Here is a 24,358-nt window from a genome sequence, read left to right as displayed (position 1 = left end):
GCAGGTGTATTTGGTTCATGAAAGATACACACACGTGGAAACCATCTTTTTAGCTTTGAAAGAACTACAGAGATATTTGTAAGCCAGCTAAAAGCAAGGCAAGTAGCAAAAACATCCACAAAGAACCACTATTTTTCAAATAACCCCTAGCATGGCCTGTTGGAAACTGAAGGAAAGAACTTCCTCTTTAATACTGGGGAATAAAAAGCATGACACTCTGATTGAAATGAGTGCATCCCTTACCCCATACTTCCTCTTTAATACTGGGGAATAAAAAGCACTCGGAATGAAATGAGTGCATCCCTTACCCCATCTTTTAGTTTTCTGACAGGCTGCCCAGGTTCCAGAGCTCAGTACGTGAGTATCTATTCACAGTTTGTTTCTGTCCACCAGATTCTCAGCAAGGGTCAGCCAGCAGTGGCTCCAAGGACTTCCCTGCTGCTTGGCCTACCTCTGACCTAGCAAAGACTCTTGGACAACAAGCCCCAGGTTATCCTTTCCTTGAGAAACACTCAGGAAGACAGCCATTCCCAAAAAATACTGTCACAGACATCTTACTAGGGGGATGAGAAAAAACGCTTGAGCAGGTCTCCTAGACTACAGCAGCTAGAATGCAGGAACACAGAATAGAACACAATTCTATTCTGGAGTTGACATTTCTCATCCAGCTCAAAGAACTGAGCCCCAGCCCTAACACTGCTGGAAATTCTCTTCCCCCAGGTTATTTCAAAGCATACAAATTAATGCTGAGATGACAGGCTTGAGCAGGTCTCCTAGACTACAGCAGCTAGAATGCAGGAACACAGAATAGAACACAATTCTATTCTGGAGTTGACATTTCTCATCCAGCTCAAAGAACTGAGCTCCAGCCCTAACACTGCTGGAAATTCTCTTCCCCCAGGTTTTTTCAACGCATACAAATTAATGCTGAATAACACATTAAAAAAAAAAAAAAAAAAAAGTTGAATCAATATCCTAAGGCAATTTTTTTTCTTCTGGCACAGATAAAAGTGTGTTTGTGCAAGATGTGTGCAATGATGCGTGCCCCAACTTGGTTTTCCCTGTATACTTTAAAACCTGTTTAATGGGTTCTGGGTTAGGATGACATGTTCAGTACCACAGCTGCACTTGCTTTACAATAAAAAAGGAGTTATGAATTAAAAATATACTGTTGATGCCTCCTCTTCGCAAAAACACTCTATCACAGGAAGTCAAAACCTCCTGCTCTGAGAGAAGAAATCCTGAAGAAACTTTCTAGTCTCACTTTTGCTCTGGCTTACAATGCTGCTGTGTGCACAACAATAACACATAAAAATGCAAGACAACAGCCCTATTTTTACACGCATCTTATCAGGTACTTTATCAACCTACCTTTTTTCACAGAAGCAGACTTTTGAGTGATTACTCCCAGTTACAGCTATTACTCCCTCTACTACTTATTAAGGTGCAAGTCAATCCCGCAGGCTGGGCAAAACCATGGGATTTTTGGACTAATTTCAACTGGGATGTTTAACATCTAACTTTAAAGCACTGATGCTGTGAGTCCATCAGCGTAAAGGACCAATGATGAGGTCACTTCTCATGAACCAAGAGTTGTTGCTTAAACATTGCTGCTTCCAAATTAGCCTTTCTACACACCAGGTTTAACCAATAAACCAGGTTTATATACCAGATCAAAGCCTCAGAAAAGCCAGTTACGTTAATGATTGAATATATCCACTGTTCTAAATCTAGATTAGACCACTAAATAAGTGTGGATGGCTTTTCAATTTACAAGGACTTAGAAATGCCAGTGAAATTTACTTCAGTAACATTTGTTCAGCCTCTTTGAAAATATGGCTGTATTTGTATCAGTCTCAAAACAGATCTAGGTGCCTAAACATGGATCTCACTTTGGTGTTCACAACCTGCAAGGAAGACAAAAAAAAAATATCCAACCTGTCTCAAAGTTCTTCGTTATTTCAGTTGGAGGGACACCTTCTAAGTGCATTTGCTGGAATTAGAAAGGGCATTTGGGAAGGCAATTTCACATCACTGAAGACAAGAGTATTTCTACAAGCTGAGATGTTACAGCTGACACTGACAGGCTTTGGAAGCAAGTTTACAGACAGATCAGACCTACGTCCACTTCCTTACATGTACAAGTCTGGGGAGGTGTAATTTATTAACAGGAGACAGAGGATGTTTTAAAAGAAGAGTGTAAATTAAAGGAGGGGCCTGATTTCCACTTCTTCCTCCATGTTTATAAGAGTGAAGAAGACAGCTGAGTTATGCTGACTGGCGTTACTAAGCAGCAGTAAGCACAATCATGCTCTATGTGCCCTCCTCTGTCAGTCAAAGGGACATAAAAGGAATTACTCCACACTTCACAAAAGCAAGTTTAGCTAACACAGTTCACTTTCCATTTGCAACTGGATGGATGGATTAGGACAGAAGATCAGGAGCACTGAATCACCAAGGTGTAATGAGTTACTGCTTGTCTGCTGTGCCACAATCCTCCTCTGTTAGACCTGACACAGAGAGGCTTAAACCTCTGTCACAATTAAACCATTACCTTAAATCACACAGTTGGTGTAAACTAACACAGTTCTTTCTCAATAGCCATGGGCAGAAGGCATGTCCATGCGTGTTTGGTGGAGCAGCTCAGGTGGACAGCAGAAGGTGTATTCAGGTATGTTAGCGATCACTTGCCCATGGCTCATCATGACTCAAAGGTCTCCCTAAAATGGGACAACCCTGTTGTTTACTGGAGCCTTGATTCTTGCTACACTCCGGCTCCAGCATGCCTCTCACCTTAAATTTGTTGTCAGAAAGATAAATTCAGAGGTGATCAGTGCCTACATAGCAAACCATGCATAAGTAAGCAGGTGAGAGTCCAAAGGTGCTGCAGAACTTGCAGGCATATCAAGGATGGCTCAAACTAGTTTGAGAAAAGCAGTTCAAGCTCACTAATAGAGCTCAGCATTATTGCCTGAATATTTACAGCTTCTTTTTGGACTCCTTTGTAAATTGAGTCTCACTATTAATTTTTAAGCCTGACTCTATACTTGTTTTCATTGTGCAAATACAATTTATTCTAGAAAGAGCAAAGAAGACCTGCATCTAGTAGAGAAAGTCTGACGTGTACTTGTATCACTCATTTTGGGGACAGGACTACGAAGTTTGCCTTTCCCCATGGAGGAAGCAGGAGAACTAATTGTTTACCTGGCTTTCTGGAAATTTTTCAGAGATATCCCTTTGTACAGTAAAACACCAAAGTTTTCCTTTGAGGGCAGGAATGCTGCCTTCTGTGCCAGGTTAATCCTTCATACCAAATGCCACATTCCCAAGGTGGAGAGTTGACTACAGATTTTCTATTTGGCTGCGAGCACTAGAAAGATTCACTTTCATTTACTGTAATCTCCTGCTCTGTGATATGACTGGAATTTTCACCACCCACAGCTGGGGCAGGTCTTCTTGCTTTATTTTGCTAAGAGTTTGGCTCCCATTTAAAAAACTAGAAGGAGCTGTTAAGTTTTTAATAAGGTCTTCACCCAAATGTCTCAGACTCTTCTGAACCAGTGACTCAAAAATTATCAGTACCCACTGTGTGGAAAAAAAATGGGGGAAAAAATGCATTTAGATATCTAAGTGATAACTGTATTCTTTTGAAAGTCTGGTCCCACCTACTGGAGATGACCACATAAAACGTATCCGTGCACTTCTTGGAAATGTGCGTGGAGAACAAATCTGTGAATAATGGACTAAAATGCAGTGGAAGGAGATGAGAATTCACCTAGCTTTAGCCTTAAAAAGAAAAAAAAAGTGCCTTTATAGTATTTGAACAAGTTGGCACTACAAATGAATTCTCGACAAAATTAAAAAATAAAAAATACTTTCTGTGTATTACTAGTTTTGTCTTGTTTTCAACTTTTAGTTATGAATCTTCTGATAGTACCACTTTATGCTATTCCTGTCTCCCAATACGATAAAAATGCAACCCTAAATCAGACTTGGTAATAGTGAGAAAGTAAAGATCAAATATAACTGAAATTGACTTACACCTAAACACAACCTGCAATTTACAGTCACAACACAGGAGACAACTTCTCTAAGAGAAGGGCCACAGTGAGACCCTTTAAGTGTTTGGATTTTTTTTTTTGTTTTATTCTTTTCTTTCTTTTTAAAAAAGCAATGTGGGCTATTAATATGCCAGTTAAGCCTTTGTAGCTCCAAGCATTGAAATGCTCAATGATTTTCAAATAAAACTGTGTTATGAAAGATGGATGTATATTTTATCATCTCTGGAGTAGCCTCAATCAATCTACTTCATATTCTTCTTTCCTTCTCTATAAACATTCACCCCAAGGAAAGGACTACTTGTTACCAACTACAGCTCTAAAAATCAAAATGATTTATGGTATGGCCTGAGAGACATCAACCTGAGGACTTTGCATCAAAAAACTGTATCAGGGATGTTATGGTCCAGAAGTACTTTACATAGTTTTTTTGTTAGTCATCTTATATACCTATTAAACATCTTGGGCTTTTAACACACTTGGGACAGAAGAAGCCAGTCTTACTGTTTACAGATTTGAACAAAACCTTTGCTGAGAGCCTGTAGTTGCATTGCCATTACTATTTCTATCTTTTGCATAATACTTGCCACCTGCAGTCACTGCCCTGCAGACTAAGCAACTTACAGTATTTAATAACTGGTTTGTTTTAAAAATGGCTTGGCAGAAAATGATCTAGCTTGTAGACATCCGTATAAAAAATAAAATAAAAAGGAGAACCAGTATTTGTAGGTTCACTCCTGCAAAAACTTAAGGGATATCACTCGTGTGCACTGTTAAACACATGAGTGAGTGTTCCCAGTACCAAAGGCTGTAATTCTAACAAGCTGAGGTCTCTGTGACACTCCTAACAATTTTAGCTTCTACACAGTGCTAGCTGCCACCACAGAATAAATTTTGAAGTTAATGATGAAGACTTATCTACCTGGTTACCCTGCAATTATATCAAAGATCCTACATAGATGTGAGAATTTCAGAGGTGTTTCTCTTTACGTGTGACCCAGTAAAAGGATGCTGTCAGGTGTTTTTATACCCTTAGTTTCGGGTTTCAACTTAACATCAATTGAAATACTTCCATTGATCTAAGTGAAATGTCAATAATTTGGGTTTCCTTCTTGGACACAAATATTGTTGCCCTGCAGCGCTTGTAAGGTGACACAGTGTACTGTTACATCAGGCTGTTAGACCAGAGCACCAGATGAAGTGGAAACCAAACAGAATTCCCAAATTCTCATTGCCATAACTGAAGTTTACCTTAGTTGATTGCAATCATTTTTAGCACTGTTATTAACAGACAGAGCTTTAACCTGACAACATCCTTATAAGTAAGTCAGACTCACACGTGCAAAAGCCTAAGCCCTGCACTGTAAGAATGTGTATGAACATGTGAAAGACGTGACTAAGTGTGTACAAGCCTTTTCTACAAGTGACTAGAAGCCCCAGCAGCAAGGATACTCACGTTGGCATTGTCCCCAGGACAGTCGGGCCCAGCCCCAGCAGCAGTCAATTCTACTTCCAAAGCGACACAGTCCTGTGGAGGAAACTATTTGTCTGGGCCACCTGAACAAGAGAGTTCAAAAAAAGTCTGGTGAAACGTTTTGGACGTAACTAAAATTATTCTAGATTAAGAAATTACAAATACCAGAAAAAACCTCTCCTGTGTGGAGATATATATTCCTTTTTGTGAAAACAGTAACTGCTCTCAGCTACGTCTATGATATTCCTGTGTTTAGTTCAGAAAATGTAAATGGCTATAGGCAAAGAGGGGAAAAGATAATCAGGGTAACTTTGTAAAACCTGAAAAAAATTGTCATGCTTTGCAATATGCTCACTGCTGCCACTGCCAGGCTGGTATTGAGCAAATCCTGAAGCCTGAGGCAGAATTTATAACACGGAATAAACCACCATCATAAAGTTTCAGCATTCGTTTGTTTCACACTATACGGCCAAATTTTCTCACTGAAACATTAAAGGAAGGAAAAAATAAATAAATATCCAAACAAAAGTTTCCTGAACCGTTAAACAGAAATTAAATGCAAAAGGGGAGCGGTAGCCTTCCCTCGTTCTGAGGAAAGGATACCACAGCCTCGAGCAGTTACAAAGCACTGAGGTAAAACATTAATGTTTTCTAATGACAAGCTGAGATAAAGCGAAGGCTGCATTTAAACAAATCCTAGAAAAGAAGTCTTGGGAGAGGGGAAGCCCCGGAGCCCTCCTCCCTTCTCCCGCCAGCCCCGCCGCCCCTCACGGCACCTGACAGGGCTGGCGGCGGCCGGGAGGCACACGCTCGCCGGCCCCTTCCCTTCCACCCCGCTTCGTGTTAAAACTTGACTCGCAATCTGCACCCTGCAGGCGTCAATAAGCTAATTTCATTTTTACGGCACGCGAAGCGCTTTATTTTTCATTCTTGCAGGACGCAACCCTGCAAGAGCGGTAAACTTTTCTACCTCAGCCCGCCTTCTGCCCGGGCCACGGGCTGAGGGGGGGGTACGGGGCTGAGGGGGGGGTACGGGGCCGAGCCAGCCCGTCCCGGGCGACCCCGGGAACGGCGCCGGGTGGCACCGGACCCCGCCGGCCCCCTCAGCCATCCAGCTGTGCCCGCGGGCAGCCCCTTCTCGGCTTAGGGGGCGGCTAGAGTCCCGCCGAGGGCTCCCGGCCGCCCCCGGCCTCGCCTGGAGGCAGCCCCGGTGAGGACCCCCCGCCGCCATTTCGCGCCCCGCAGGTCTAGTGGCAGTTCGGAGCCCCCCTTCCCGTCCGCCCGCCCGCCCGGGGCAGACCCGGGGCTCCCTCCGTTCTCCCCTCGGGGGTTCCGACCTGCCCGAGGAAAACACCAACTTGCCGGCCCCCGCCCGCTGACCCCGCGGGAGCCGGCTCCTACCTTCTGTCAAACTCCCCGGCCGCCCCCAGGGAGAGGCAGGACGCCAAGAGCAGCCGCAGGGAGAGCTCCATGACCGCCGGGGGCAGGGAAGGGAGGGAGAGAAGGGGAAGGGGGGGGTCCGCTCCAGGCGGCCCGGGCCGGGCAGCGGTGGCCGAGGGGGAAGAAGGGAGGGGGGGTCCGGCTGCGCTGCCGCAGGTCCGGCGGCCAGACCCTGCTCTCCGTCTGCCCGCCCGCCGCGCTGCCGGGCGGAGGAGGCACTGAGCGGGGAGCGGCAACGCCGCCCGTCCCCGCCAGAGGCGCCCGCGGGTCGGGTCCCCTCCGCACCCCCCGCCGCCGCCACGGTCCGGCCCCACGGTACAGCCGGTGTGAGAGGCAAAGGGGGGGTAATGGTAAGATGTTAAAATACAGCAGTTATGTTTTGTTTTGTTTCTATGACCTGCAGCTCTCGGGACTGACCGAGGGGCACTTTTAATAACTGCCCGTCGCCAAATCGAGGGTCGGAGCTGCTCTGACATCTCTCTGATTACTGACAGATGGGGCCAACCACTGGGACTGTTTTGCAGCATTGGTTTTGATTTGTGCCTCAATCACGGGTAAATCTCATCAGCTGTTCTTACAAGGGTCTGGCTGCAGCTTCGAAAGCAGAAAACAAAGATCTTCTGGGTTGTGCCATAATGCAAAGCCAAACCCTTTTGGGAGCGTTTGGATGCCAAATACGATTTCAGGCTTTAGATTTGAGCTGATAGTTCTGTACAGAGCATTCTCCACCTTCAAAACACTTCACACATAATTCAGGCAACAAACTACACAAGATACAAATTGTGCCAGTGAGCTTTTGAAAATTACACCCTTCCCCAAAGTGGTGTTACCACTTTCTGCTCAAGTTTGCAGCAGAAAGTCCTCTCCAATGCTCCTTCCTGTCTTTTTATCATCTTTTCAGGACCATAAGTCAGCCTCAACCCAGCGCTTTTGAGACACAGACGAAAAAAGAACAACAGCAAAAGCTACAAGGTGATGATTCTGCACAGTGCTCGTTACCCGTACCCCAGCAAGCCCCCTTGGAGGGCTCGGAGAGATACAAAAACCTACACCAAGGCCAATACCTGATTCCCTTCATTCATGTGAGAAGCCAACAGCCAAACAGTGAAGACAATGACAGAGTCATTTCCATCTGGGAAAGACAGGAGAGCGTCTGGCTCAGATTAGATTCTCGCTGAAATACTGATTTCCAGCTCTTGACTGATGGATCACTTTTTTTCCCCCCCCTCACTCAGATGTGTGATGTGGCATAACTGACCGTGCAGAAGGAATTCACTCTCAAGATTTTAAGGACAAAAGGGAAGAAATCCTGTTTATGATAACCACAGGGATTTCTTTCTGGTAACAGCATCTGCCTGCATCTCTCCAACTTGTGGAAAAAAAATAAATAAAAGTGCCCACAAATTACACCACATCCAAGTTCAGGACAGGTGCCAAAAGCAACATTTGAACTTCACTGCGAATTACGGTCTAGGGCAACCTGACACTTTCCCTCTGATGCCCAAAGGGACGTGTCATAAAATCAATTCCTTTCATGCAATGCCGCACGGTGGTACTTATGTACACAGCAACTTTACAGCACATGCTGCTCTTTTAAAGCGTGGATACTTGCAAATTAAGTAAGATCATTTAATTTCTTCAGACTGCACTCAGTATTTGAGATTTCCTCAGCAGCCCATTTGGCACTCTTGCATGTTAATACTAGTGTGCTGGTCAGACGTGGTGCCTACTCCAATTAAGATTGTCTGCTCTTGGTTAACTTCTGCTGCCTTTACAATTTGTTTTGGAACATCGGCCTGAAAAAACAGTTAACCAGCCACTGAAAGATCACATATTGCACTTCCATACCCATCAGTGGGACTGAGCACCCAGTCATTTATGAATCCATTTATTTTGGCGACGCTTTATCGATGCCGGTGGAGTTTTCTTAATGAGGGAGTTTCTCTTATCCAGGACATCAGAAGGATTAATAAATGAGCTGGCAAAGAACCAAATCTCTCAACAAGTTAAAGCTGTCTTCCATGCACCAGTGAGGGAGTTTCTCTTATCCAGGACATCAGAAGGATTAATAAATGAGCTGGCAAAGAACCAAATCTCTCAACAAGTTAAAGGTGCATAAAGCTGTCTTCCATGCACCAGCGATGTGTGGGTGTGCACCAAGGTTAATATACAGAAGATGGCAATGGAGAAGTTGTTGGAAGTATTACTAGAAGCACTTTTTGTGCCTTATATTTAGTGAAATAGCATGAAAGCCTGGTAAATGTTGAAGCCATAGGGTGAGCTGACCTGGTGTTCAGCAAGACAATTAGCAATAAAAGTCTGTGCATCAAGCACTCGGATGACTAGCACATACCCAGCTACCAAGCAGAGGATGAAGCGGAGCATGGACAGAAGAAAAAGTGTCCAAGAAAGATTTTTTTAAAGATACTGATAAGACACTTGCTTGAATGCAACATGATAGTCAAATTTTACCTGCAAATTAGCAATGGTGAAGAAGAAACACAGAGGAAGACATAAGATATTTGAAGAGCAATGCTGTACCCTTGGGTATGAAAAAGTCGAAATGCATGCAGCAGTTGCAAATAGGAAGGTAAATTTTGCCTGTAAATGTGTTTATTTTATGCAAGCATAGTTACCCTTCCCACCACGCTGCTTCTACTCTTCTTAGTCCCCCCCCAAAAGATCTTTATGTACCTCATGGCAAAGAAGCCACACTATCAGACATGATCCTCACCTCACTTTCAGTCTCATGGATATACTGAGCTCAGGTTGAAACACTTCTATGAAAATCAATATCCTAAATGTGTTAAGATACTCTGTGCTGAGAGCATAGAAGAGTCTAAAATACTTGCAGTTGCCCATGCAACTAGAAAGTTCATTAGGTTCTGAATTATCTAGAATTTCCCAGGGGATAAAGCCCTAGGTATATATTTTCTTGCTGTATTCTACACCCTAAGTGATAAAAGGCACATCTGACTACACACAACACTGGATTTTGGTGACAAGGTGGCAGAGAGTGAAGAAATGCTCTAATGAGTCAGGCCCGCTAAGTTTGCTGCAGGGAGGGTAAAGGTGGTAACAAAAACTGCTGCTTCTTGGATGGTGAATGTGACAGTGATGATTCAGAGGGCTGGAGCTATGACAACAAGCTGAGGGAGCTGGGGGTGTTCAGCCTGGAGGAGAGAAGGCTCCAGGGAAACCTTACAGCAGCCTTCCAGTACCTAAAGGGGTCCCACAGGAGAGATGGGAAGGGACTCTTTATCAAGGAGTATAGTGATAGGGTGAGGGGTAACATTTATAAATCTTACAGCAGCCTTCCAGTACCTAAAGGGGTCCCACAGGAGAGATGGGGAGGCACTCTTTATGAAGGAGTATAGTGATAGGATGAGGGGTAACATTTTTAAACTGGAAGAGGGTGGATTCAGATTAGTTATTATGAAGAAATTATTTATTCTGAGGGTGGTGAAACACTGGAACAGGTTGCCCAGAGAAGCTGTGGCTGCCCCATCCCTGGAGGGGTTCAAGGCCAGGCTGGATGGGGCTTGGAGCAACCTGGTCTGGTGGGAGGTGTCCCTGCCCAGGGCAGGGGGGTTGGCACTTGGTGATATTCAGGGTCCCTTCCAACCCAAACCATTCCGTGATTCTATCAGAAATAGTTTCTGGAATATTCTCTGGCATTGATTGGCCAGGCAATATTAAGAAAAAAGAGCTCAAAAGATAGAAGTAGTAAGTATGTTAGACTGACAGATTATTGGTAGATACAGTAGATGATAGAATATTGTAGACATTACAGAAATCACAGAGGAATGAATTTAAAATTTAACTTAATTGTTACAATGTTCTACACTGCACATAGGCACAGCAGTAAAAAATACTGCCTCAGGGCAATCTGCTGCTGGTAACTTTTCTTTGAGGGAGACATTAAATGAGTAACTTCTTTCAAGACCACTTTTAAAAATATTAATTTCCTCCTTGTTGTCTTAAAACACACTAAAAATATTAATGAATGGAGTCCTCTATTCAGCAGAATCAGACAATACTCCTTGTAACTCCCGTTTACATAAGCAGAAATTAAGGAACAGAAAAAGATTTTCCCACAAATCAACTAATCTGTCATCAAGCCAGAAAAAGATCTCCCGTTTTCCAGTTTCAAACTTAAACCACAAATCCATCCTTCCTCCCTCCTAAGGAGGATTTCACCCTCACTGAGGCTAAGGAAGTTAACCACAAAGACCACACTACCCCGAGCCACTAAATCACAGTATGCTGTGTATAAAAAAAACTTAATTTGTAGTTACTGGCATGCATGATCATATTCTGCATCTGTGATGCTAATGGAACACATATACTTGCAAAATGGAACAGAAGAAAAGAATCCAAGTCCAAATTATCTACGAAGCTTTTAATGTCAAATGGAACACATATACTTGCAAAATGGAACAGAAGAAAAGAATCCAAGTCCAAATTATCTACGAAACTTTCAATGTTGTTACTTTTCCTCTGAGGCTATGCAATTCTGATTTCCAAACAACTTTATGTATGGTAAAATTAAAAGTAGTTTTTATTGAGTACATATTATCTCCATTATACGCTAGCTAACAACCTCTGACAGTCCCATGCTAATAAGGAAACTGTAAGGCATCAAGAAAATCCAGCAATTCAGTCAGCTAAATCAATGTTGGTTCTGCACCTCCCTCTTAGTAAACCTACGTGAAAAGGCTAGAAAGTCATCAAAATTATCTTCTGTACAAATAAACACCGTGCTTTGGAAATACTAATTCAAAAAATTCCAAATGCTTTTTCTGCATCAGATCTTCCGAATTAATTTGCTTTCTCCAATAAGCTTTTTTCCACACATGCTTGACCCTTCTTTAAAAACTGAGTGGAGTTTTCATTGAAGTTTCCTGCATTTCATTACACTGTAGAGAATTCATTTTCCCCCATAAATAAACAATAATTTACCTTTCAAAGCCCAGTAAAATTCCTTATTTCATAATTTACCTTTCAAAGCCCAGTAAAATTCTGTATTCCCTTCTGCATATGTCTTCTAAAACAACTTCTAACTGTCCACGTTGTCAATTTTTGTAGCAAAGGTATTTTCTGTAGGGGATCAGAATGATAATCCCCCGAATTTAACATTACCCTGTTCACTGGGGAGTCAGTCTACTTGGCCTCACCTGTAACACAAGCATTAAATGCGGAAAAACCTGCAGCTGATGTAAAAGTCATCTCCAGCAGGCTGGTGAGGGGGAGCATAGCCAACTTCAAAAACTAGTGCTAAACTGCCTGCACTAACCCCAGCCTTGTGCATCCTGCACCTCCAGATGCAACTGTTGGACAACATGGGCTTAAGAAATTTTTTGGTGGAAAGGACCAGAAACTCCATTGTATTGTTCCCCCCTTGCAGGCAGGGAACAGTGTGGAACTGGGATGAGTTCTGCACGTGAGTGAAGCAATCATGAGCCTTCTCGGGTTGAGCAGGAAAACATGCACACAGTTTTACACCACACAGCAAATGGCTGATGTTTCCTTTCCTCAGGAAACCAAACGCTTGAGTACAAGAAAAGCTATATATACCACTAACATATTGTGACCTATGATCCATATGATCCTATGATCCATATGATCCATGATCTCCATGGGCTACACGCACATACACTTAGCAGTCAGAGCAAAGAGACCAGACGGAGGCACAAGCAAGACATGCAGCCTGAGTGGAAATTACCGAAGAAATTTTACTTTTAGGGCAAAAAAATAGACATACTCGGCAACAGTCAGAACCAGTGCACTGTCTTTTTCACAGGCAAGAATGACAGAATCATAGAATTGTCTAGGTTGGAAGGGACCTTTAAGATCATCTAGTCCAAGCATCGACCTAACTCTAATAAAAAAAGAAAAAAAACAAAACCAAAAAAACTCCATCACTAAACCCTGTCACTAAGCACTATGTCTACCTGTCTTTTAAATACCTCCAGGGATGGTGCCTCAACCTGGGCGGCCCAGTCCAAGGCTTAATAACCCTTTCCTAAATTTTTTTCCTAATTTCCTAAATTTTTCCTAATATCCAATCTGAACCTGCCCTGGCACAACCTAAGGCTGTTTCCTCTTGTCCCATCACTTGTGACTTGAGAAAGAGACCGACTCCCACCTCTCTACACCCTCCTTTCAGGGAGTCGTAGAGAGCGAGGAGGTCTCCCCTCAGCCTCCTTTTCTCTAAAAGTGCATAAAATCCTTCTATTCAACAATATTAAAGGCTGATGACAGATTCTTTTAAAAAAAAAAACAAAGCAAAAATCAAATCATCAGATTGCTGTCTATAACTAAAAGAAAATATAAAGAAAACAAAACAGGAACAGTCACATATGTCATACAGAGGATAACTATAAAAAAAGCTGTTAAGAATTAAAAACCCACAAGTACGTGACCTGAAACCAAACCTAACCTCACACTTTCTGCTATAACTTTAAAAAAAGAAAAAGGCAACAGAAGAGATCTCCATGAAGACATGTTCTTGACCACAGTTCTAATGTAAACTGATTTAAATCAAGCAGGCCAACTGTTTTGTATATTATGTGAAATAATTATGGACTTCCTCTGAGTTCTCTCTTTCATGAGCCCAGACTGCAAGCTAGGGCTTCTTGGGATACATAAGAATTTTAATACATAAGAAAGAGCCATAAATCAGCCTGAAAAGTTACCGGAATTGTCTTTAGGACAAAAGAAGCAAATAATCTAGTGCAGCATGAATTCAATATTTCTGCTCGTGATCCTTACAGCAAGAAATACACTGGGAGATGCAGAACCAGAAGGAAATGATTTACAGTAGCCTAAGATATCAGCCTTGAGTATCACACAGGTTTTGTAACTTTGGTTTTCCCCATGCCTTGGGCTCATTGCCAATATCAATCAAAAAAACATTGGAGGCGCATATATTAATACAGGTTTGCTGCCCAGACTACCTATATAAATTATAAACTATGACAATGACTTTCCAGAGAGAAATGATCAAGCACTACTTTGCCCTGATCCTTTAGATTTATTTTTCCTTTTCATACTGAACCTGAATTGCTCCCCAAATTTTTGGAAAGATTGAATAAGTAAGCTCAAAATACAGAAATCATTCTGGGTCCTGATTTTCTCTCTATTTCACTTGGTTTCACATGCTGTAGCTTTGCTTGCCTCAGCTGAGCTACAGCTCTGTAATGAGATGGATCCTGTGGTACTGGTTGCTGATAAATTGACCTAGAACCACTTATTTATATAAATGATTTTAAATTGCTATTCGTAAGAGAAAATGGGCTTGTCTCATTGATGAAATTCCTTATTTAATTTCCATCTTTTTGACATACAGAAAACTCCTAGTATGTTCTGAGATACCCAGGGGGACTAATAGGCAGGAAAACCTGCTACAGATGTTCTCTGGGAGAGTTTTCATAAAGATATGATATTGTTGACCCAGCTCCCATGTTCAGCTCTATATAACTGAAGTCTCTGAAAGAGCTTTCAGAAGTTAGAACAGTGTGGACAGTTGATTATTTCTATTTCACAGAATGGTTAAGGTTGGAAGGGTCATCTGGTCCAAACCCCCTCCTCAAGTAGGGTCACCTACAGCTGGTTGCCCAGGACCATGCTTTTGAATAGCTTCAAGGATGGAGACTCCATAACCTCTCTCTGCAACCTATGCCGGTGCTCAGTCACCATCCCAGTGAAAAAGTGTTTCCTTGTGTTCAGAGAGAATCTCCCATTTGTGTGCATTAGTTCTTGTCTTGTCAGTGGATACTACTGAAAAATGCCTGGCTCCATCTTCTTTACAAGTTCCTTTCAGATATTTGTCCAGATCGATGAAATTCTCTTCTCCAGGCTAAATGGTCCCACCTCTCTTGGCCATCCCTCATGGAAGAGATGTTCCAGTTCCTTAATCACCTTAGTGGCCCTTTGTTGGACTGTTTCCAGTCTTGTAATGCAGCCCAGGATGTTGTTAGCTGCCTTTACAGCAAGGGCATATCACTGGCTCATGTTCAACTTTGTGTCCACCAGGACCCCCAGGCTCTTTTCTGCAAAGCTGCTTTCCAGCCAGGCAGCTATCAGAATATAGATTCTGACATATAGTCAGAATATATGTTGTTTCTCCCCACGTACAGGACTTTGCACTTGCCTTTGTTGAACTCCATGAAGTTCCATTCAGCCTATTGCTCCAGCCTGTTGAGGTCCTTCTGGATGGCAGCACGACCCTCTGGCATATCAGCCACCTCTCCCAGTTTTGTGTCACCAGGGTACATTGTGCCCCATCATCCAGATCATTAATGAAGATGTTAAACAGAACTGGACCCAGTACTGACCTCTGTGAAACTAACAATTTATACCAACAAAGTTTTTGTATGTTTTAAGTCAAAACCAAAAAAGATCTACTGCATAGAATTAAATGCAGTAATAAATAAAACACTTGACTGGTATGATGACCATTGCACAGATCGTGAAACTAACAATTTATACCAACAAAGTTTTTGTATGTTTTAAGTCAAAACCAAAAAAGATGTCATTGAATTAAATGCAGTAATAAATAAAACACTCGACTGGTATGATGATCATTGCACAGATAGCTGCTTTTGAGCCTTTCAATGCCTTTCAGCATTAGAGATTTTGTCTGTGGTTTTCATTAGGTAGGATTTGAGAGACTAAAACATGCATGAAATTCACATCTTAGAATACATTGTGAGAAACAAGAGGATGGAAAAGATTTAAGATGGGTTTAAGTGCTCAGCATGAAAGGAAATGAAGTTTCAGGGTTATCTACAGGTTTTGGTAGACAGTTACTGATTCTTCTACATTCTGCTAAAACACTGCAATAACATTCAATTTCACTTTGTACTATGTTCTTTTTAAAGTTGCATAGTCAAAAACAGTAAGTCCAAATAACAGTTCTAAAGACCACTATGGGTTTTTCACGGATATCTTTTGAGAGGAGACAATAAATTTGGGATTCTGTTTAAAAATGAGAGGAGACAATAAATTTGGGATTCTGTTTTAAAATGTGATTTGACACGTACCTGACCTGTTGAAATAAACCAGAATTCTCCTCAACTGCAATTTTCATAAGGTAGAGAAATAGAATAGTTCTGGCTGAGATGGATTGGGAGCATCAGACTAGAAGCCTTTTCCATCAGAAATTAATATAATCTGCAGAAGGAAATGTGAGAAAATTTCAGCAATAGAAAACAAGTACTAATGGCTAGCATGAAAGGAAAGGAGAATCTAAGAAAAAGACTGGAGAAAATCTGTCAACAATTTTAAAAACTGGTTTGCAGACCATAGCAAAATGTTCTAGGAGAAATGAAAAACAGTCCAAATTTTAAAGGGCCCTGTAGAGCTTTAAATAGCAGAATCCATAGATAACAGAAGTAATGACAGAATGAATGAACAGTTCTATAGACAGACAGAAGATGGAACTAGGACAAAGGGATAAAAGGTGGTTCCTGTCACATTTCAGAAAGTACATTTTATTCTTGTCTTTTTAGTTCTAATACAAAAATAACCATGACTGTTAACTATGCTTGGTCAAGTAAGCGAAGTATTAGAGTTGAAGAGAGACAGGAAAGTGTCTATAAAAAGCTCTATCTTCTTTCAAGAACTATAGCTTGAACTATGCTAAAATATTTTGTAATAATCTGAATAATGTAAAAGCTGCACCTTTAAATTGACAAATTTTAAGCTCTCAAAGACAGAGGGAAACTATCCAGATGAATGAGGTGTCATTTTTCCTTTGAGTGCAGCTGCCCATCAGAAAATTAGACTAAAGCTTGCATAGTACTCATTTCTACTTTTACTGAAAAAGGATGGAGACTCCATAACCTCTCTCTGCAACCTATGCCGGTGCTCAGTCACCATCCCAGTGAAAAAGTGTTTCCTTGTGTTCAGAGAGAATCTCCCATTTGTGTGCATTAGTTCTTGTCTTGTCAGTGGATACTACTGAAAAATGCCTGGCTCCATCTTCTTTACAAGTTCCTTTCAGATATTTGTCCAGATCGATGAAATTCTCTTCTCCAGGCTAAATGGTCCCACCTCTCTTGGCCATCCCTCATGGAAGAGATGTTCCAGTTCCTTAATCACCTTAGTGGCCCTTTGTTGGACTGTTTCCAGTCTTGTAATGCAGCCCAGGATGTTGTTAGCTGCCTTTACAGCAAGGGCATATCACTGGCTCATGTTCAACTTTGTGTCCACCAGGACCCCCAGGCTCTTTTCTGCAAAGCTGCTTTCCAGCCAGGCAGCTATCAGAATATAGATTCTGACATATAGTCAGAATATATGTTGTTTCTCCCCACGTACAGGACTTTGCACTTGCCTTTGTTGAACTCCATGAAGTTCCATTCAGCCTATTGCTCCAGCCTGTTGAGGTCCTTCTGGATGGCAGCACGACCCTCTGGCATATCAGCCACCTCTCCCAGTTTTGTGTCACCAGGGTACATTGTGCCCCATCAACCAGATCATTAATGAAGATGTTAAACAGAACTGGACCCAGTACTGACCTCTGTGAAACTAACAATTTATACCAACAAAGTTTTTGTATGTTTTAAGTCAAAACCAAAAAAGATCTACTGCATAGAATTAAATGCAGTAATAAATAAAACACTTGACTGGTATGATGACCATTGCACAGATCGCTGCTTTTGAGCCTTTCAATGCCTTTCAGCATTAGAGATTTCGTCTGTGGTTTTCATTAGGTAGGATTTGAGAGACTAAAACATGCATGAAATTCACATCTTAGAATACATTGTGAGAGACAAGAGGATGGAAAAGATTTAAGATGGGTTTAAGTGCTCAGCATGAAAGGAAATGAAGTTTCAGGGTTATCTACAGGTTTTGGTAGACAGTTACTGATTCTTCTACATTCTGCTAAAACACTGCAATAACATTCAATTTCACTTTGTACTATGTTCTTCTTAAAGTTGCATAATCAAAACCAGTAAGTCCAAATAACAGTTCTAAAGACCGCTATGGGTTTTCACGGATATCTTTTGAGAGGAGACAATAAATTTGGGATTCTGTTTAAAAATGTACCTGACCTGTTGAAATAAACCAGAATTCTCCTCAACTGCAATTTTCATAAGGTAGAGAAATATAATAGTTCTGGCTGAGATGGATTGGGAGCATCAGACTAGAAGCCTTTTCCATCAGAAATTAATATAATCTGCAGAAGGAAATGTGAGAAAATTTCAGCAATAGAAAACAAGTACTAATGGCTAGCATGAAAGGAGAGGAGAACCTAAGAAAGAGACTGGAGAAAATCTGTCAACAATTTTAAAAACTGGTTTGCAGACCATAGCAAAATGTTCTAGGAGAAATGAAAAACAGTCCAAATTTTAAAGGGCCCTGTAGAGCTTTAAATAGCAGAATCCATAGATAACAGAAGTAATGACAGAATGAATGAACAGTTCTATAGACAGACAGAAGATGGAACTAGGACAAAGGGATAAAAGGTGGTTCCTGTCACATTTCAGAAAGTACATTTTATTCTTGTCCTTTTAGTTCTAATACAAAAATAACCATGACTGTTAACTATGCTTGGTCAAGTAAGCGAAGTATTAGAGTTGAAGAGAGACAGGAAAGTGTCTATAAAAAGCTCTACCTTCTTTCAAGAACTATAGCCTGAACTACTCTAAAATATTTTGTAATAATCTGAATAGTGTACAAGCTGCACCTTTAAATTGACAAATTTTAAGCTCTCAAAGACAGAGGGAAACTATCCAGATGAATGAGGTGTCATTTTTCCTTTGAGTGCAGCTGCCCATCAGAAAATTAGACTAAAGCTTGCATAGTACTCATTTCTACTTTTACTGAAAATAAAGGCAATGATCATATAAGGAAAAAAGGAATACATTTTAAATATGTTATATCAGGGAGTAATCAAAGGAAGACCATTTAAAGAATCGGATTTGTTTGTACTGTAAATAAAGGCAATGATCATATAAGGAAAAAAAATACATTTTAAACATGTTAAATCAGGAAGTGATCAAAGGAAGTCCATTTAAAGAATCAGATTTGTTTGTACTACAAATGATATTAAAGATGCTAATTTGTGTTTCCAGGCTCCCAGAAGCTTATGATTTTGGGATTCAAACCAACATTTGAAACCAAACCTAGTTGTGTCGAACTTTCAGTCGATTTAGGTTTTGAATAATTTCCTGAAATTTTCTCGTGTTTCCAACATCAATAGTCATTGACATGAATAAAAAGTTAGGTGTGCACACTTGCTGGGCAACTCTCTACATTGTACACAACCCCAAAGAACACTGCATCAGCGTGCATTAGGGACATGTTTAATTAAGCACACAGGTTATGGAAATTTTCTATAGAGCCCTCATGTATGTCAAATGCCTGACTGATTTTCTAACTCTTCACACAACAACAGCACAACAGGGACTGGAGTACAGCTTAAAAGCAAATTAGCACATTTTGGCATTTACTGCTTTTAGTCATTTCTTCCTATTTGGCTCGTGGATGTCAAATTCAGTTTTGATTTTCTTGGTTCAAATCAGAAAATTACTCAGTAAAGAAAGGTATTTTCTACTCTTTCTCAATGTGTGGAAGGTGCATACCTGCTGTGCTTCATGCAAAGTATGAGTCCAGTGGACTTGATCACCCAGGAATAAAATGTCACTGTTCAAAACCAGCTTGAGAGCAATAGCTAAAAAAACTTTGTCCTACTGCTTTCTGCACAGCATTGACTCTTCTCTGTCATGAAGGTAGGTATGAAGTAATAGCAATTTTGTGTATTTTCATGGTTAACAGATGACCTTCAAAAAGACACTAGCATTCTTCAAGATGAGATGCACAAGACTGACTATTCTGAAAAATTTTAAAACTCCATTTTCTAGTGACCTCCACAAACACCAACAAATTCTGAGTAAGGCTGGCAGACACAGAATGGTGTTCTGTTATCCTCAGAACTTCAATGCTCCCACTTCTTTCAAGCAAAGTAAGTGCTAACAGCAAATTAATTAGATGATTTATGTCCATCAGGATGACAGTAAACATGGCAATGGTATTTATTCTTGTAACAGTAGCTATGGTGTAAACTAATAGTGTATAGATATCCTGCTAATGTAAGATTATCAAGAGATAAAAACAACTGCAGTTGCAAATTCTCTCTGTAAGGACTATTCAGCTGGAATATGTTTTACTTTAGAGGCTTTTTGGTATTTATTACAGAGCTTATAAAAGTAACCCAATTGTAATAAAGATTCATAAACTAACTGCAGGTTTCAAATTGCATAATTGCTTTAAATCACTTTAAAAAGGATTTTCTTTTCCAGAATCCTACTTTGAACACAAAATGTTAGTCCAACATGGATGAGGTATCTATTTATAACCAAGTGTTTGTGTGTAATGGTCAAATGCAAAAAAGAGAAATTGAATGTTTATTTTAGTCTTGATTTTCATCCAATACTTTGTGTAACTTATCCTGAAGTTCTAATTATATCCCCCTATATTAGCTCTGCAAATATGAAAACTGAGAGAAAAGTCTACTTTCTAGAGCTTTTTTCCTCTTCTTTTTCCAAAGTAAAGAGATGCTTGTGGTCAAGTTACTTAATGAAAAGAATTCAGTGTGTCACTGATCATCTCAACAAAGAAAACATGTCCATTTACAGTATTGTTTAACTATTTCTGTAGTTGGTGACCACATTAAATGAGTATTTGGATGGGAACATGCCAGCTGAATAAAAACAACCTTCATGGGTGCCAAACATTAGCTATTTCTACAAAATTAGCTAAAAGCATGCAAAAGCAATGTGCAAGATTATACACACCTACTATAACCACTGGCCTCTTAGGCAGCATGTGTAGTCTATAGCTGATGTGATTTTGTTTAAGCAAGCAATGTCAAGAAAATACACCAGGAGTTATTACCAGCCCATTATGTCATCGTCCAAGCTTAGAGTGAACCACAGCCATATATATGTATTACAGCCCAGCAGCAGTAACACAGCAGGGGTATGAAAATGGGTATCTATTAATGAAAGAAATCTACAGTTTATTCTGAAGTACATGAAAAAACACTGTTAGCTGGACAAAACACATAATAACCAGAAGCTGTGCAGTTCAACAGTCTTTGAGTGGTTGTAGAATAAAATTTACTCACAGTTAATTTTAAGAAGTCAGCCACTGCAGACCTCAATTAAAGGAAGGCGCCTGGGGATTTGCAACAGTGAATCAAAACTTTGATTCTTCTGGTTGCCAATAGTGGTCCAGACCCAGAAGCCTCTGAGAAAGGAGCAACAATTTTTTTAATGAACAGCAGTTGGCTCAAAGTTCTTGGCCTAAGTTCTAAAGCATGAGGCTTCCATCCCCCATGACCCTTCCCTATCGTCTATTTTAACTATGGGTAACTTCATTATCCTTATTTAAAACCTGGCTCAGTGATAGTCTGTCATGGGGAATTCCACTGGCTAAACACAGATGCCACAAAGAAACATGCACATTATAAAAACCACCACGTAGGTTTAGGTTTGCAAACTTATTGGTACCCCCAGAGTTCTACACTAAGTTGGTTATGTTGTCTCACGCCACCACTATTGTATTTTCTTTGCAAATAGGATTCTTTGTATACAAGCTATTAAAATCACCTATATGATTTTCTTCACCATATGCTTGTGTTTTAATATGTATTTTTACATAGACTGAAGGCAACCAAATAGTAGGTCAGGTTGTCACAAAAAAAAAATCACAGAAGCAGCTTACATTTATCTATTTAAACAGCCAGAGATAACACAGACATGGTCCACAGTCCAGGAAATACCAAATGAAAAACGTTCCTGCAAACATATGGGTTGGGGTGGGGGGAAAAGGGGTAGGGAAACAACATTGCTAGAGGGAGTGAGTTTCACAGCTGGAGTATCTCAAATAATCATCCTCCTCCATTCAGCTCACCCTTCCCTCTCCACGTTTAGACCCCACTGCTCCTCTGCACACGCCTGCACCAAAAGTACGCCGGCTGTCTTGAAAATATTAGGCTAAAACACATCTGATAAAAGTCAGATGTTGCTCAGTGGAGTAGTTACTGTGGTGGGTTTTTTTGAAAAAAAAACCCAGTAAATTAAATGTTAATTTTAGTCGTGTTTGTGTTTATTTCACAGGCGAGAAACCTTACCCATTTCCTCCATGTTTAACATTTCCCACCATACCATAGCCACAACCTGCTCCCCCACTTAGGAACTGTTCTCTAGTTCATACAAGTCCATAGGAGTAGATGGACACAGCTGGGAGTACTGGGAGAGCTGGATGGCATCACCACGAGGCTGCTCTTTATTGTCTGAAAGGTTGTGAAGCCTGGGGAGGTTCCCCAATGATTTCAGAAAGGTAATTCTTACAGCAAAGGAAAAATCACAGAGCAAGGCTTCTTGGAAGCCCTCCAACCTGATATGTCTATGCTTTCCATCTAACTTTGAAGCCTCCTTAAGAAACAGGTATTGCCTCCCCATACAAGTTCTAAAACTGCAAAAATTCTCTCTCTTTTTCTTACCTTCAACGTTATTCTAGGACCTTGTTCTGGCATATCATTCCCTAATCCTTCCAAAATGATACATCTGTAACTGGAGTCATGCCGAGGTCTTTGACATGCTACTGTTTGGGGGTGAACAAAATTAGAGAAATCTGAAGTTAAAACACTGAAACTGAGAAACAGATGAAGAGATGGGCATCAAGACAATGCTGGAGATAAAGGAAAGCTAAGCTTCTGTTCCATGGCACAGACAAATTTACTGTTCCATTGTTTACATATGCATTACATATTTACATAAATCTGCTTTTTTTATTACTTTAATCTAATGGAAGTTATTTTCCTTTGTCTCTACTGTCCATGACCAGAGAATTACATTTCTCTTGAATATAACCTACAATTATATTGCTGTAATTGAAAGCGTTTGAACAGTTGTACTGGTTAACAGTTTAAATGAAATGTTACAAGACTAAATGCAGCAAAAGCAACCAAACACTAATAAAAACATTAAAAATTGCAACAATGACATATTAGAATAAAGGGCCCTGGCACGTTATTTGAAATTGTCACTTTAACCCTCAGAAAAAACCTGTTGACAATTAAAAATATGCATGGAATGCTGTTCCAGCACACTCAAAGTAATGATCTAGGTTGGAAAACCAGCACTGGGAAAGAGGAAAGCAAGAAAAATGGGATCTATAGCAGCACACTAACAGATAAAATGACAATTACTTGGGACTGACAAAAGTATAAAGATTTTACACAAGCTAATGTTTTTGATGCATGAAAGTGCAGAAAAATAATAAAATAATTTCTGAAATTAGACTTTGGCATATGAACACAGCTAAGAAGCACAAATGCCTTTTTTCTGTATGCTATATGTATTTCTAATCCTTTTTCAGGGATTAAACTACCACTAGCAAGTGGTAGTTTATCCAAATTTCATGATCACATCTATAACAACATAATTATTGTCATTATTTTCGTTCTCACATATATGAGGTTCTCCTTACTCCACCACTCATTTAATTGCACTCCGATTCTGAAGGCAGAACAGAGACTTTTTTCTAATCTTCAAGAAATGTAACTCAATCCTCACCAATATACAAATACCATATTGGGCTTGGTATTGATGAATGGATTTCAAACTCAAAAAATACACCCATTGAAAAGAAGGGATAATAATAAAAAAAACCCAAACAGTAAATAATTTCTAGACTCCAATGTACTTTCTGGGATCTAACCAAACCACAGGCAGCACAGAAGGGTGTAGATACAGCAGATCTAAAAAGGAGAACAAATGATATCACAACAGCATGATGTCACCACATTACCAGCATCTTTCAACCTTCAGATTTATGCGAGAAACAGTTACCATACCCAGTTTCCACTTTGCCTACTTGTAGCAACCTAGAGGACTGCAGATTTCAGCCACTGTTCAAGTAAATATGAAACAGGTCAAGAGCTTTTCATCAGGATGTCCCAACTCCAATACGGTATTACAGATTCTATTAGACAAGTCTCTCTCAACCTCTCAAAAAAATCAATTTAACACCCCCAAAAAGACTAGTATTTACATCTGAAGCCGACTCAGATGTTCTTAAAATGTAAGTTCCTTAAAACTTTTAACGCATCCACAACAATGGGCAAAAAAATCAATTTAACACCCCCAAAAAGATTAGTATTTACATCTGAAGCTGACTCAGATGTTCTTAAAATGTTAAGTTCCTTAAAACTTTTCACGCACCCACAACAATGGAGTCTAAACACAAAAGGCACTAAATACACAAAAAAAAAAAATAAAAGTGATGTTTCATGTATTTGGAAGTCAGTGAATGAAAACCTATTGTCCTCAGTATCCCAGAGAGCTTGACAACACAAAAGGCACTAAAT

At 40.4% G+C, this 24,358-nt stretch overlaps 1 protein-coding gene and 1 long non-coding RNA gene across 8 annotated transcripts in view; both read right to left on the bottom strand.

Annotated features, from left to right (window-relative positions):
• Positions 1 to 24,358, bottom strand: part of NPNT (nephronectin) — a 68,443-nt gene that overhangs the window by 43,375 nt on the left and 710 nt on the right. For 2 of the 7 annotated variants that reach the window (XM_014940833.1, XM_014940859.1), the window contains exons 1-2: positions 16,020 to 16,149; positions 5,515 to 5,615 (exon numbers count right to left, since the gene is read on the bottom strand). In XM_014940833.1, the coding sequence (XP_014796319.1) occupies positions 5,515 to 5,615; positions 16,020 to 16,066 (148 nt within the window). In that variant the 5' untranslated portion in view covers positions 16,067 to 16,149. Of the gene's footprint in view, positions 1 to 5,514; positions 5,616 to 6,933; positions 7,182 to 16,019; positions 16,150 to 24,358 lie in introns of those variants that run through there. The other 5 variants (XM_014940843.1, XM_014940827.1, XM_014940842.1 and 2 more) reach the window with 3 other exon arrangements.
• Positions 18,026 to 24,061, bottom strand: LOC106887400. Its single transcript, XR_001411878.1, has 3 exons — positions 22,490 to 24,061; positions 21,110 to 21,231; positions 18,026 to 18,157 (listed from the first exon to the last, which is right to left on the bottom strand). It is a non-coding gene; the product is annotated as an uncharacterized LOC106887400 (long non-coding RNA).

The sequence above is a fragment of the Calidris pugnax genome, unplaced genomic scaffold, assembly GCF_001431845.1.
Source record: "Calidris pugnax isolate Ruff unplaced genomic scaffold, ASM143184v1 scaffold34, whole genome shotgun sequence".
NCBI lineage: Eukaryota > Metazoa > Chordata > Aves > Charadriiformes > Scolopacidae > Calidris > Calidris pugnax.
Note: the sequence above shows the minus strand (reverse complement) of the source record. Positions and strands in the feature narration are given on the sequence as shown.